At 35.3% G+C, this 15,708-nt stretch overlaps 2 protein-coding genes across 2 annotated transcripts; both read left to right on the forward strand.

Annotated features, from left to right (window-relative positions):
* The first annotated feature begins 647 nt into the window (after positions 1 to 647).
* Positions 648 to 4,571, forward strand: LOC128033917 (uncharacterized protein At2g29880-like). Its single transcript, XM_052622417.1, has 3 exons — positions 648 to 788; positions 863 to 1,450; positions 4,473 to 4,571. The coding sequence occupies exons 1-3, from the start codon at positions 696 to 698 to the stop codon at positions 4,569 to 4,571; spliced, it is 780 nt and encodes a 259-aa protein (XP_052478377.1). The 5' UTR covers positions 648 to 695.
* On the forward strand, positions 4,368 to 12,055 carry LOC105776899 (protein transport protein SEC23). The gene is made up of 12 exons (XM_012599854.2): positions 4,368 to 5,433; positions 5,519 to 5,692; positions 6,151 to 6,312; positions 7,205 to 7,347; positions 7,750 to 7,825; positions 7,931 to 8,103; positions 8,222 to 8,303; positions 9,096 to 9,173; positions 9,536 to 9,697; positions 9,794 to 10,057; positions 10,775 to 10,879; positions 11,328 to 12,055. The coding sequence occupies exons 1-12, from the start codon at positions 4,684 to 4,686 to the stop codon at positions 11,472 to 11,474; spliced, it is 2,316 nt and encodes a 771-aa protein (XP_012455308.1). The 5' UTR covers positions 4,368 to 4,683; the 3' UTR covers positions 11,475 to 12,055.
* Positions 12,056 to 15,708: the final 3,653 nt, after the last annotated feature.

Raw genomic sequence — 15,708 nt, forward strand, 5'->3', positions numbered from 1 at the left:
TATTATTGCATGTTGTTTGCTCCATAATTTTATCCGAACCCATATGAGTATTGACCCTATTGAAGCGGAGGTGGGAGAAGGATTACCTAGTAATGTGGTGGATGACAATGAACCGAATATCGTAAGCTTGGGCTACTTGGAGTATGGAGCTAGCCAACCAAATGTTCAATGAATGGCAAGCATCTAGAAATTAGTTTGTGAAACTTTTGTGGTGTTTGAATTAATTTTTGTATTGTACTAAACTTGTTGAATTATAATTTAATTTCTTTTCATTCAGCATGTGTTATAATTTTAAATTTTTGTGGTATGGAGCTTTTGATTCCTGATATTGAACTTAATTATAATTTTATAAAGTGTTCACCTTTTGATTCATGATATTAAAATAGTAATTAATATAATTGGTTTTTTTTCTTAAGATAATTATGTCAGGTGTTCCAGAATCAAATGCTTCTTCTCAAGCTTCTCGATGAATCAAAAGAAAATGGGTTCCAGAAGAAGATGCAGCATTGGTTTCTTGTATGGTGGACTTGCACAATGTTGGAACATTTAATGCTGATACTGGGTTCAAAGCCGGTTATTTAAACGAGTTGGAAAGAATGCTATAAAAGGCTTTACCAAATGCAATGTTGAAGGTGAAACCTAATATTGAATCGAGGATTAGGTTATTCAAAAGAGAGTGGTCAATCGTCTATGACATGCTTAATGACCAAAACAATAGCGGTTTTGGTTGGGACGAGCATAGGCAGCTCGTTGTTGCTGAAGATGCGGTTTGGGACTCCTATTTAAAGGTAAGATTATTTCAAGTCTTTATTATCTTATTTTTACCAAACTTATAACTAATATGATTTCCTCATTTTTTTAGAGTCACAAAGAAGCCGCTCAATTCAGACGCCGTTCTTTCCCTTACTACGACCAGCTTACTGCCATATACGCAAGAGATCGAGCGACTGGGAAAGATGCTCAAACAGCTGCTGATGTTCTTGAAGAAATAAATGCTGAGGGTGTACCTACTACATATATGGATGAAGAAAGAAACTCATTCTATGACTGCGAAGCTGACGTCTCTTTGGATGACATGGATGTTTCTGCTGTGGAGCCGCGACGAGATAGAGACCAAGGGGATTCCTCATCTTCAAACAAGAGAAAGAAGAAATCTGATGCTCGTGATAATATGTCTTCTTCATTTGATGAGGCTGCCACTTTATTGGCCGAAAACATGCGGGCCATTGGCGATCAAATCAGTAGGAGTATTGCCTCCGATGTGGTAGTTCAGCAGAAGTCAGAAGAATTCCAGATCATCCAAGAGAAAGCTACAAATTTATATTCAACCTTATGGGAAATTGAAGGTTTAACCGACGATGAGCGGTATCGAGCTTTGAGTAAAATTCCAGATCATCCAACTCAAATGCTCGTTTTCTTTAGTTTACCTTCTGCCGCGCAATTAGAATGGGTCAGAAGATTTCTTTCTGACCATTAAAAATCAATGTTCAAACTTTTTGATGTTGTAAAATTATATAACATATGGATTATGATGTAGAATTTCATTTTCATCTAACATTTTCTTAATATAAGTTAATTATGTTTATGCAGAATATAATTCTTAAGTTATATTATGATTTTAGTAAATTCATATAAGAACATTTTATTATTAAGAATTTTATGAAATTATATATCATTATTAAATTATATTTAATATTAATTATTTTAAATTGTATAAATTCATATAAGAAAATTTATTATCAAGAAATTTATGAAATTATATATCATTATTAAATTATATTTAATATTAATTATTTTAAATTATATAAATTCATATAAGAAAATTTATTATCAAGAATTTTATGAAATTATATATTATTATTAAATTATAATAATAATAATTATTTTAAATTATACAAATTCATATAAGAAAATTTATTAGTTATAATTATTTTAAATTTTATTAAATCATATATTTTAATTAAAATATATTTAATATTAATTATTTCAAATTATATTTTATAGTATCATATATTATGATTTTAGTAAATTCATATAAGAATATTGATTATTAAGAGTTTTATTAAATTATATAGTTTAATTAAAATATATTTAATAATAATTATGTTAAATTATCTTTTATAGTATCATATATTATGATTTGAGTAAATTCATATAATAATATTAATTATTAAGAATTTTATTAAATTATATATTTTAATTATAATATATTTAATAATAATTATGTTAAATTATATTTTATAGTATCATATATTATGATTTGAGTAAATTCATATAAGAATATTGATTATTAAGAATTTTATTAAATTATATATTTTAATTATAATATATTTAATAATAATTATGTTTAAATATGATTAAATTATTTATTATTGATATTAATAATCTTATTAAAATTTAAATAACAATAACAATAATCATTTACCCAAACAAATTTATGCTAAGGGTATTCTAGTCATTTTAGTTTTTTCCATTATGCTATTACACCTCTATTCCATTCAACCAAACACAAGAATACTATTACGCCTCTATTTCATTACATTCAACCAAACAATTGATTTGCTATTACGCCTCTATTTCATTACGCGTCTATTCCAATACAGCGAACCAAACGTGCTGTAAGATTAATTATCAAAATTAACCTTTTAATAAATGGTCATGATCTAATGTTACTTAAGTTATTGGAAAAGTATTAGTTTATCGACTAAAAATCAGATCGTGTGTGAGTTTTTGTTTAGATTATTTTAGTTATTAGTTTATTTTGTACTTGGTATTAATTAGATTCTATTTTATAGTTGCTTGAACATATATTTTGGTATTGGTTTGATTTGATTATATTTTATAGTTATTCGAATATATATTTTAGTATTAATTTGATTCTATTTAATATGTGCTCGAACATGCATTTATAATCTTACTTTGGTTGTACTATATTTGTAAACTCAAAAAGAAAATTATTCATATAAAATGAAAAGAAAGCATGGAAGAAATATCAAAGAAATTAATTAGATAGAATACAAATAAGGAAACTGGGTTAATACAGTTAATGATGCTTCCGATGTAGATCTAGGGGTAAATTACACATAAAAGCCCTATTTTTTTAAAATTTATCGAAATGGGTCTGGTATTTTATTATTTACCGGAATGGGTCATTTTCTCCGAAATCGCGTCCACGTCAGCGCGATGTCAGGAGATGTGTCAGCAAGTCGCGTCCACGTCAGCGCGATTACTTACATGGCAACAGATCGCGTCCACGTAAGCGCGATTTGCTGACGTGGAAGTAATAATTCATGAACAGTTTATGTTTTTTAGCTTGGAAAACTTTGAAAGGCCATAACTTTTGGCTCGATTGTCCGATTGAGACGATTTTTTTTATTTCGAATAACTTTTCGAGATCTATGCGCTGACAAATGGCCGAAGGCGGTTTGCCACATTTTTCGTCAAAAAAGATCATTTTTTGCCTCTAAATTTTGATTTTTTCGGTTTAAAATTGAATTTTGAAACATTCAAATCATTATTTTCCTTATTTATTTGAAGTAAACACCGGATTTTTTTACAGAATTATTGTATTATTTTTTCTGATTTGACACGTGTATGGAATGGTTCGATAAATCATTAGAGTAAGTAATATAATTAAGATAATAACAATATTTTTATAATATGTCAGTTAATTAGTTTAGCTTAGTTGGTTAAGATGCTTGCTCTTTTCTCTTAGTACCTTGGTTCAAATCTTGTTGGTAATAATTTTGAATCTTTTTGTACTTGTTGCATTTATTTTTTAATCAATTAACTCTTCAATATTATATTAATATATATTATTAGTACAATAGTATAGATGGATTGACAATTTGAGCTACAATATTATGAATATTAACTATAATACATAATTTGAGCTACATATTACAGTAATACATTAATATGTATTATTAGAGGCAAAATACTAAAAAAAGGGGGGCAAATTACACATAAAAGCTCTATTTTTTTAAAATTTACCGAAATAGGCCGGGTATTTTATTATTTACCGGAATGGGCCATTTTCAAAAATCGCCCACGTCGGTAGCGATGTCGAGACGATGTCGACAAATCACGTCCTCATAGGAGCGATTTGTGTCCACGAAAGCAAATCGCGCTGACGTGGATGCGATTTACTGACACGTCCCCTGACATCGCGCTGATGTGGACGCGATTTCAGGGAAAATGACTCATTCTGGTAAATAATAAAATACTAGGCCCATTTCAATAAATTTTTAAAAAATAGGGCTTTTTTGGTATTTTACCCTAGATCTGCTAGTGACATATTTCTCAAATTTTGAGGCATTTATATTTGGTTACTAAATTAATCCAAAAAAAAAAAAACTGTAGCATACCGGTAAACAATGGAAGGCGATAATATTCCGTAATTACAAATCTGAAATCTTCCCCTTTAAATACCCACTTTTTAGTTTATTCCTATTTTCACTTTTCCTTTTCAGATTCGCTTTTACTTCAATCCTTCTCTCTTTTATCTCCCGGTCACCCCTTTCTCTTCAGTTTCTTCAGGGGGTCGTCCAAAATCAGGAAAAAGAGTTTGACAAACCCTGAAATTCTTATTCAAGTTCAAAGTTAGTGATCGAATCTATCCAAAAAAAAAAAAAAAAGAACAATTGTCTTCGATTTAAAGAAAAATTCAAATAAAATTCAACCATGTCGGAAATGGCGAACATGGATCCCGAAGGGATAGATGCCGTACGGATGACGTGGAACGTTTGGCCACGCACTAAAGTGGAAGCCAGCAAGTGTGTCATTCCGTTGGCTGCTTCAATCGCTCCGATCCGTCCACACACGGACATTCCGATGCTGCCTTACGCGCCGCTGCGATGCAAGACATGTTCCGCCGTCCTCAACGCCTTCGCGCGCGTTGACTTCATGGCCAAGATCTGGATCTGCCCGTTTTGTTACCAGCGAAACCATTTTCCGCCTCACTATGCCATGATATCCGAAACGAACTTGCCTGGCGAACTCTATCCGCAGTATACCACCGTGCAATACGCGCTCCAATCGTTTCCCGATCCCAACAATTCCAATGCTCCTCAATTGCCACCAGTGTTTGTGTTCGTGTTGGACACTTGCATGATAGAGGAAGAGCTTGAGTTTGTTAAATCGGCGATGAAGCAGGCTATTGGGTTGTTGCCAGAACATGCGCTTGTCGGCTTTGTTTCGTTTGGAACTCAAGTCCAAGTCCATGAATTGGGGTTCTCGGATATGTCGAAGGTCTACGTTTTCAGGGGTAGCAAGGAGATTTCCAGGGAGCAAGTGTTGGAGCACTTAGGCCTCGGTTCTGCTGGGCGGCGGCCAACAGTAGGGTATCCGAAAGTCCTGCACAATGGTTACGCAAATACTGGCGTTAACCGGTTTTTATTGCCTGCTTCCGATTGCGAATACACCCTAGACACGGTGCGTTTTGACATATTTGTCGTGGGAATTCAGTTTTTTGAATGGTTAAATTCTTTTATTTAGTGGTTGGTTTAATTTAATGTAGTTGTTGGATGAATTACAAACGGATCAATGGCCTGTACAAGCGGGGCACAGGGCGTCGAGGTGCACTGGAGTGGCCTTAAGTGTTTCAGCAGGATTGCTTGCAGCTTGCTTGCCTGGAACTGGTGCTAGGATTATTGCTTTGGTTGGTGGTCCATGTACTGAAGGGCCAGGCACGGTAATGCCATTACTTTGTTTAGCTTCTGAATTCTTACTTACTCTAAAATTAAATGATAGGACCAAATTTTATGGGTATCACTTGTTTACTGATGCATGTTTTGGTAGTTTATGATTAATCCACTTTAATAATATGGCATGGTTGATATGGACATGGTTTGTTGTAATTGGTATAACCTTTATTTTTGCTGCAAATTGACTGAGACCTTTATTCTGTCTCCAAAGTTTTCGGCCAATTTTCATGTTACCTTTATAGTTTCATATAGCCTGGTACCTTAATATATCTTTGTGCAAGGCAAGCTTCGTTCTTAGGTACCTTGTAGTTGTAGGAATACTTTGTACACAATTATGATCTAATTGAGAAAATGGAGATTAATCAAATCATCTTTATTTGAGAGTTGCTTTGTTTTTAATTTATACTAATAATCTTGTATTATATGATTCATATGATTTTTGCAGATTGTATCGAAAGACTTGTCAGAACCTGTACGTTCCCATAAGGATCTTGATAAGGATGCTGCACCGTATTTTAAGAAAGCAGTAAAATTTTATGATAGTCTTGCGAAGCAGCTTGTCAGCCAAGGTCATGTACTTGACCTTTTTGCATCTGCACTTGATCAGGTGTGTCTTGCCCACATTTTAATTCCTCTTAGTTATATTAACTTGTGTTTTTTAAATAAATCAGTCTCTATATTAGATCTAGTTGATTTGCTTCAATATGCCTAAGTCATATTATCAGATCAGTAATATGTTAGGTTCATATTTCTTTTCTGCCTCCTAACTGGTCTATGGATCAAATGAACACATCAAAGAACCTGCTGCAGCTAATAGGACATAAATACCCTAGGTTTATTTGTAAACTTGAACTACCCAAATGTAACCCCCTCTCTTGCGTGTGCGACCATGCTTAACTTTCAGCGCATCAGAGGTAAGATGCAGTGAAAATATGAGTTCATTAAGGCTTGTTTTTAATACCATGCTTCTTTTTATTGGTAGCTTGTAATTAGACCTGTCAATTGGGTGGATCAAGTTGGTTTGAGGTTGGGTGAAATTTGGGTTTAAAATTTTTGGGTTACTTTGGTTTGGGTAATTTCAGGTTTATATCATTATGGGTTGGGTTGTTTCTGGTTCAGGGTTGAGGCTCGTTTTTCGGGTTGAGTCAGTACGGGTTTTGGACTATTTCTGGTTCTTGTTAGTTTAAGGTATTGGTCATTTTGGGTTTGGGTAATTTTCAGTTCAAATCAATTTTGGTTCAGGTTGGACTGAGTTCGGCTTAGTTTCAGGTTCAGGCTGTTGACTTTTTATGGTTAAATCGGGTTTGGGTTGATCAGTCAGGTTTTTGGTTCAGGTCAGAATTGACAGCTCTGCTTGTAATGTGAATGTTTTATGTTGTAAAAAAAATTTGTACATGATATTTATTCTGTTTAGGGTGCAAACCATTTATTTTAGATAAATGCTACAAACTCCAAGCGAAATTATTGTCATAGTGTAATGGGTGTTCTTGTATTCTCAGGTTGGGGTTGCTGAAATGAAAGTTGCAGTTGAAAGAACAGGTGGCCTTGTTGTTCTAGCTGAAAGTTTTGGTCATTCTGTATTCAAAGACTCTTTCAAGCGTGTATTTGAGGATGGAGAACATTCTCTTGGCCTTTGCTTTAAGTTAGTTCTATTACCAGACCAAATCTTCTCATTGTTGATATACTTTTTTTTCTTCTCTTATCTATGGCGTTGATAAATAACTATGCACTAGCCTTCTTTATTGGTCAATTTACATTTATACAGCAGTTGTTACTGTCTATGTTTGTTTGAGTATATATGCCAACCTCCAAAGTCTTGATTTCAAATTTAATTTTTATTAAGAGAAATGAAATCTCTCCTTCAAAGTTTAATGAAATTAATTTATCTGGTCTAGCTTTAGCTTCTCTCTCTTTTGATACACATGCATTATCTGTGCGTATGATTGGCTATGACATGGTTTTGAGCACTCAGAAATATGCACTATCAGTATCTGTTACAGTATAAATCTCACTCATTACAAGCTTCCTTTTTTCCCCTTTCTAGTGGAATGCTTGAGATTAACTGTTCAAAGGACATCAAAATTCAAGGGGTAATTGGGCCTTGCACATCTTTGGAGAAGGTTGGACCATTTAACAATTTAGCAACATTTCTTATTTGCTCCAAACAGTATATTAAATTTAATTGTATTTTGGGGATTTGAGATGATTACTTTTGAGTGTTTCAGAAAGGACCTAATGTTGCTGACACAGTCATTGGGGAGGGGAACACTACAGCATGGAAAATGTGTGGCCTCAACAAGAGTACTTCCTTGACGGTCTTATTTGATCTCTCATCAACTGAGCGATCAAATGTTCCAGGAGCTGCAAATTCACAGTTCTATTTGCAGTTTCTTACAAGGTTTGGTGTATGAATTACTCACAAGGGTCCTCTTTATTTCCCTTAGTTAAGTGCATTTGATTTGGTTTTCGCTTTGTATGTTAGTTAAGTTATTGTGATGTTGTTTATCTAACTGCAGCTATCAAGACCCCGAAGGTAAAACAATGCTTCGAGTCACGACCGTGACAAGACAATGGGTAGACAGCACTGTTAGTTCAGAGGTTTGTTAGAAATCTCTCGTTTTTGTTCTTTTGTTTTTTAAATTGCCTACATAATGGATTAGGTTATTGTTTTCAGTTCTGCCATTTCTAGACCTGTCTATGGGCCGGGCCACCTGGCCCGAAGGCCTTCCCAAAAAGTGGGAGGGTTTGGGTAAAAATATAGGCCCAAAAAATGGGCTTGGGAAAAAAATAAGACCCGTTTAGAAAATGAACCAGGCCTCAGGTAAGGCTTTTTTGGCCCGGGCCCGGCCCGAATGTGAAAAAAAAACCTGCTGTTTTTTTTTTTGGTGCTGTTTTATATTATTTTCTTGCTATTTTCTTGTTGTTTTTTCACTATTTTGCTACCATTTCACAATTATGTTGCTACTATTTTGTTGTTGGTATTTGGATATTGTATAACTCTTGTTTTATTGGTAATTTCATTACTATTTTAGAGTCATTTCACATTTGCTTGTTAAGTTGCATTTATCTTAGTGTTATACATAATTTTTTTAAATTTATTTTCAATTTGTTGGGAAACATTAATTTTAATGTTTTTAGTATTTTGATGTATTATATATTTTTTTAAAAAATTATAAAAAAATAATACAGGTGGGCCGGCTTGGGTTTTAGCATTTTTATTTGGGCTGGGCTTGGGCAAAATTTTATGCCCATTTTTTGGGCTGGGCCATGGACACCTCTAGCCATTTCATCCCATCTTGTATCATTGTTCTTGTATCATGATTTGGATACCATCCGTCATATATGATTGATTGTTGTTGGAAATGATTTATGGTAATATGTCCTTTCTAGGAATTGCTACGAGGATTCGATCAAGAGACTGCAGCTGTTGTAATGGCAAGAATAACTTCCCTGAAAATGGAGACTGAGGTAAATTGAAGTCTTCTTTTCAGTTATCTCCCATTTGTATTTCTTTTTGAATGTATGCACCATCTGATTTGGATGATACCTTCCGCTAGTTCATTATGCTATCATTTATGGAATAATTTCCATTCTCATTCTGTTTCCTTATTATAGAATATGGATCAGAGCTCTCTCTTAGTGCTTTGCCCTAGTTTTTAGTGCTTCTCTCTGCCTGCTTTCCTCTTAGCCCTGACATTTTGTTCCTGCTCTCTTTTATCTATTATCTGTGAGGGTAGTTGCTACTACAACAAACATCTATTTGCTGCTTCTAATCACTTGTTTAGTATTTGCTTAATCATTTGCATAATTATGTCTTATGTTTCTTTTAGGAGGGGTTTGATGCTACACGGTGGTTAGACCGGAACCTCATTAGGCTTTGTTCCAAATTTGGCGACTACCGGAAGGATGATCCATCATCCTTCACTTTAAATCCTTGTTTTTCTTTGTTTCCTCAGTTTATGTTTAACCTGCGGAGGTCTCAATTTGTACAGGTAATTTTTTTTTATTTCAAAATTTCTGTCTTTTCTCAAATATCTTATTGACTTATGCTCTTATACAGGTTTTCTTTCTTTCCTTTTCTGATACAGGTTTTTAACAACAGTCCAGATGAAACTGCCTATTTTCGCATGTTGTTGAACAGGGAAAATATTACAAATGCAGCTGTTATGATTCAACCATCATTAATATCATATTCATTCAACTCGCTGCCCCAACCAGCATTATTGGATGTGGCTTCCATTTCAGCTGATCGCATTCTCTTGCTGGATTCATATTTCAGTATTGTTGTTTTCCATGGTATGACAATAGCACAGTGGCGCAACATGGGTTACCAGAATCAGCCTGAACATCAGGTAAGCTGATTTTGTTCATAGTACCTGAATCTAGAGCTTATTATAATGATTTATTTAGAAGCATTATATTGTAATGTGCGAAATTACTCCCAGTAAACATGGTTTATTTTTACATTTACATAATAATAATTTTGATTGATCACTTTGGGGAACAACCGAATTGGTGTTAGTACTAAATTTATGGTCTCCTGAAGCTAGAAATAATGCTTTGTTATTTTTACTTTGGTTTTACTGATTTAATGTGAGAATTTTATCCTAAACTACTGTCAGAAGCAAACCTTTGGTACCACCACCTTGCAGCTCTGAAAATGAAACTATGATCTGCGATCTCCCTGATTATGTAATTTAGAGGATATTGAGTTTCCCCTTTTCCCTCTAAATAGATAATGCTTTCTAGGGGAAGCTAAATGTATATTTCCTAATATTTTAAAGCTAAATAATAAAGTATCCAGTAACTGATAATGAGGCATTATAAAGCATGCATAAAACACTTCATCAATCAAATAAACTGATCCAATAAATGTCTTGTACTTTATGTGGCAATGGCATGTTTCTTTTTGCAATGTCCTTTATATTTTAAGCTCCAAATTGCATTATTGCATGAGAATGTTGGAATTCGCCCAATTCTTCAATTAAGTTTATAATGCTGCTTAAGTTCCAGTGTTTAGTACCCTATTTCTATGTTCACATTGTTATGAAAAGCTTATTTTTTAACAGGCATTTGCAGAGCTTTTGCAAGCACCCCAGGCTGACGCCCAAATGATAATTCAGGAACGATTCCCTGTCCCTAGATTGGTTGTATGTGATCAGCATGGATCCCAGGTCAGTTTATTTCATTAGGACTGATTTCTTTTTTATTTCATCACGATCATATCTCCATATTTATGTCTGGATATGCATTGGGCATGGATACTTTAAGAAATATAAAGAGTCGGAGACCCTCATTCATAATGTAAAGGTTGCAGTCAGCCATAGGTTTGGTCTGAATTGGACCGTGCTGAATCCCTTGAATTGAATCCACTGAAAGAGAGGTGTCGTAATTGTGGTTTGCCACTTAGGGCTCATAAATGTTCTTTCTGCACTTGGTCTGCTAAGCCGAGGTTTCAATATTTTCTGTCGAATAACTTCCCCTCTCTTTCCTTCCCCTTTTCTGATACTTTTGATAGCCAATGCAGTATTTTACATTAAGAGGCTTACTGTTATTCAGTACTCTTAAACCAGTTTTTCTTTCACGAGTTATATATTTGTTAATTTTGATTTCCTTGTGCAGGCAAGATTTTTATTGGCAAAATTGAACCCATCAGCAACATACAATAATTCCTCAGATATAGCTGCTGGATCGGATATAATCTTTACTGATGATGTAAGTTTACAAGTCTTCTTCGAGCATCTTCAGAGGTTGGCTGTGCAATCTTGAATGTAGAAAATAGTTGCAGGACTTGAGTTTCTCCGATTTCTTGGTAATGTGAAATTCCCCCAGTCGGTGTGAGTTCTGTATCCTGTCTTGGACATCCCCTATTCGCTTCGTACTTTACCTATTATTTCCATCAATTTTATGATGGTGAGGTTGTGTGCCCCCGCAATATTGGAAAAAAAATGGGAAGCACATTTCTTTGTTCGAGGGGTTAACGCCTTGCTTCTTTGAAGGAATAAGGGATGCAACAAACAGGTTTTACATTTGTAGGGGGGAAATAAGGTTAGAATGAGAGTGTAAGTTTGAGAATAGATGCGGGTTCGAACTCGATAGTGAATTAGGAAATAGATTTTGACAGAAATTCTTTTGGTTTTGAAACAGTGGATGTGTTTGTTTGTGTACTGAATTTTTGAGGTCATATATTTACTGATTTGGAGTTGAAAGGCTCCTTAGGTTGAAATGGGGCGTTATTTTGTTTTAGTTTGTCAGCCTACGTGTTCTAATTTATTTGACCTAGTTTTTCATTCTTTTTAATGTTTTTTGGGATACATGTAATAAATTTATCGTGTTTTTTTATTTTTTTATATTGTTTGTGTTTTAAAGGTATTCGCCCCCGCCCCTCTAACCGGAGAAGCACAATAAACAAGTTATATTATACATAATTGCTATAATGATTAAAATTAAAAGAAACAAGTTAATTAACATCGTATTAATAATATAAATAAAAAGTGGTTAGGTATTTCTGTTTTTAGTAAGTGTCTAAACTCCCCTGAACTGGGACAAGTGTAATGAGAAATCCGACGATCATGTGGATACCATTGTCTTTGGAAAGCCAGACGACTGACTACTCATTGTTTGCTGGTACGACTGTCAACAGAATAGAAGAGAGACACGAGAGAATTGAGGGAGAAATCAGAGGAAGAATACGGGTGCAATAGCATTCATTATGCCTTCGAATATATAGGAAGAAAATTGAAATGGAAATAACACTTAAAAGTTTGTTTTTATAAACCCCGATGCACATCGTTTCATTAATCCCTTCTCAAAACGTGTCTTTTCATCAATGCCTCAATTCAGCTCGTGACAATTACTCTCTGCTTGAAAGAATCTTTGACCTCAAGGATCAATGTGTGGGAAGCTCTATTTGAGTTCTTAAAGAGGCTCCCAAATGGCACCTTCCGGAAATGAATTTGCCCATTCCACTAAAACTTCGGTGACAACAATATTTCCCCGTTTCACCATTTTTCTATCCAAGATCCTAGCTGGTTCCTTTGCCTAAGTTCCCTATTCATCGGTTCATGGTAAATGAGCTTGAACAGGAGCTACACCAACATACTTTTCAACTGTGATACAGGAAGATGGGGTGCACACGAGACCCTTGGGGAAGTTGGAGCTTCTAAGCCACTTTTCCAACTTTACCTTCTACTCTAAAAGGTCCAAAAAACTTAGGGGCTAACTTCTGGTTCAAGATCCTCCTCATTGAATGCTGCCTATAGGGTTGGAGTTTTAGATAAACAAAATCCCCTACCTCGAATTGTCTTTCAGTCCTATGCTTGTCTGCTTGTTATTTTATTCGATCCTAGGCCATCTTCAAGTGAAATTGCAGCAGCTTCCTCGAGGCCTCTTTTTGTTGTAGCCTCCTAACCACAGTAGCTACTAGGGATGTTCCAGCTAAGTAGGGTATATGGAGAGGAGAGTTTTTCCCATATAGTGCCTCGTATGGGGTGACTTGGATAGCTGAATGGAAGGTGGTGTTATACCACCACTTAGCCAAGGGAAGCCATCTCTACCAATCTTGTGGCCTTTCTCCTATCATGCATCTCAAGTATCCTTTAAGGCACTTGTTCACCACTTTAATTTGTCCATCTATCTCTGGATGATAGGTAGTGGACAAATGCACCTTGGTCCCCACCATTTTAAAGAGATCCTACAAGAAATTGCTAACAAAAACTTTATCCCTGTCATATATTATTGAATCGGGCATTCCATGCAATTTATACACATTATCCATGAACTCTTGAGCTACAACCGTAATAGTTAAGGGGTATGCTATTGCCACAAAATGACAATACTTAGTGAGGCGATCAACTACTACAAAAATGACATTCTTACCTCTTGAGTTTGGAAGCCCTTCAATGAAGTCCATAGAAATGGAAGACCAAGCTCTTTTTGGAATTGGGAGTGGTTGCAAAAGACCAGGGGAAGCTACTGCTCTAACTTGCATGTTTGGCATGTAAGATACTCTCTCACCCACTTCTTGACATCATTGGTTAGGCTCTTCCAGTATAGAAGGCTTATCAACCTTCTTTTAGTTGCATATACCCCTGAATGCCCCCTATGGTGCTTGCATGAAAGAGTTGAAACAATTCTTGCTTGAGGCCAACTACATTTCCCATTATAGGCCAACTACATTTCCCATTATAATCTTTCCTTTTCTTCAAAGGAATCGACCATCCCAGGAGTATTTTAGATGTTTGGAGCCTTGTTGCTGAACTTCTAAACACAACCTTTGAACCTTAGTTTCTACAAGTATGATGCCTGCACTCTGGCAAGGAGATCAGAACTAATGGTACTTCCAGTGAGCTGCAGATATTGCCCTTCCTTCAGAGCTTGTTTTCTTGACAAGACATCTGCTTCCAAATTACTAGATCCTTTTTATAGATCATCTCATAGTCATACCTGAGCATTTTTGCTACCCATATTTGCTAGAAGGGAGTGAATGTCATTTGATCAACCAAAAACCTTAAGCTTTGATGGTCAGTTCTGATTTTAAAGTGCTTACCTACTAGGTATGAATGTCATTTCCTTACAACCAATAGTCCAACAAACATTTCTTTCTCATATATGATAGGGCTTGATGCCTTATTCCCAAGCCCTTGCTAAAGTAGGCCACAACTTTTCTTTGTTACTGAATCACTGCCGCTACCCCATAACTTGAGGTATCAGTTTCTACATAGAATTTTAGACTAAAATTAGGAAGAGTCAAGATCGGTACTGAGCATAAGGCTTGCTTCAACAGTTCAAAGGCAACAGTGGCTTGCTCACACCACCCCTAAGCATCCTTCTTAAGTAAATTGGTGAGTGGCCTAGCAATTACACCACAGTTCTTAATGAACCTTCTATAGTAACCGGAAAGTCCCAGAAAGCCCCTTAACTCTTTGATAGAAACAGGAATGGGCCAAGTTGCTACACTCTTTACCTTGGTCTTATCCATAGAAACAGTACACTTTGAGATGATATGTCCCAAGTATTCCACTTGATCAGTACCGAATGAACATTTTCTCTTTTTGACAAATAGTTGATGTTGCCTCAACAACCCAAAACCTCTCTGAGGTGGCCCAAGTGCTCTAACCATGTGGGAGAATAAACTAAAATATCATCAAATAAAACTAATATTGTCCTCCTTAACATGGTTTGAAGATGGTGTTCATCAGCCCTTGAAAGGTAGAGGGGACAATGGTAAGTCTAAAGGGCATTACCAAGAACTCATAATGGCCCTTATGTGTTTTGAATGTTGTCTTTGGCATGTCAACTTCATGCATTCTAATCTAGTGATAACCAGATTTCAAATCCAGCTTAAAAAAGATTCTAGATTGTCCTAGCTCATCCAGCAGCTCCTCGATGATGGGGATAGGGAATCTATCCTTTATCAACTGATTTAGGTGTCTGTAGTCAACACAGAGCCTCCATGTTCTATCTTTTTTCTTCACCATGACTACAAAAGAAGCAAAGGGACTAGAAATGTCTCTGATCCCAACTTTGAGCATTTCTCTAACCAATTCTTCAAGTTCAAATTTTTGAGTCACAGGGTACATATATAGCCTGACTTTAACCACTGCCCCTTTATCCTTAAGAGGTATCCTATGGTCTTGAAGCCGTGCAGGAGGTAAACTTGAGATAGCTTGGAAAATATCATTGAATTTATTAAGGAGAAACTGCAATTCCTCTGGCACAGACTGATTTGAAGTTACTAATAAGGTCACTTGCTCACTGGTCATAACTAATGCACAAGGGTCCAACTCTCTTTCCACTAGGGAAAAACACTTTACTGATTGTCCCTAACTTAACATCTCAATGTTACCTACTAAGATACCCTTGATAGTACAATGAGCTCCTTTTGAAGTAAACTGTATGGTCATGGAGCCAAAATTTGAATTTATGGACCCCAATGAAAATAACCATTGTATTCCAAGGACCACATCACATCCCTTAAGAAGTAAAATCATAAAATTTGCAA

Source organism: Gossypium raimondii, chromosome 10 (genome assembly GCF_025698545.1).
Source record: "Gossypium raimondii isolate GPD5lz chromosome 10, ASM2569854v1, whole genome shotgun sequence".
In the NCBI taxonomy this organism is placed as follows: Eukaryota; Viridiplantae; Streptophyta; class Magnoliopsida; order Malvales; family Malvaceae; genus Gossypium; species Gossypium raimondii.

What these genes read in the sequence shown, in the direction of transcription:
- LOC105776899 (XM_012599854.2), top strand. Translation starts at nt 4,684, where the DNA reads ATGTCGGAAATGGCGAACATGGATCCCGAAGGGATAGATGCCGTACGG. An exon ending in TTGCATCTGCACTTGATCAG is followed by an intron (nt 6,313 to 7,204) that starts GTGTGTCTTGCC and finishes TTGTATTCTCAG; the next exon opens with GTTGGGGTTGCTGAAATGAA. An exon ending in TATTTGCAGTTTCTTACAAG is followed by an intron (nt 8,104 to 8,221) that starts GTTTGGTGTATG and finishes ATCTAACTGCAG; the next exon opens with CTATCAAGACCCCGAAGGTA.
- LOC128033917 (XM_052622417.1), top strand. Translation starts at nt 696, where the DNA reads ATGCTTAATGACCAAAACAATAGCGGTTTTGGTTGGGACGAGCATAGG. An exon ending in TTTGGGACTCCTATTTAAAG is followed by an intron (nt 789 to 862) that starts GTAAGATTATTT and finishes TCATTTTTTTAG; the next exon opens with AGTCACAAAGAAGCCGCTCA. An exon ending in CTGCCGCGCAATTAGAATGG is followed by an intron (nt 1,451 to 4,472) that starts GTCAGAAGATTT and finishes TTTCCTTTTCAG; the next exon opens with ATTCGCTTTTACTTCAATCC.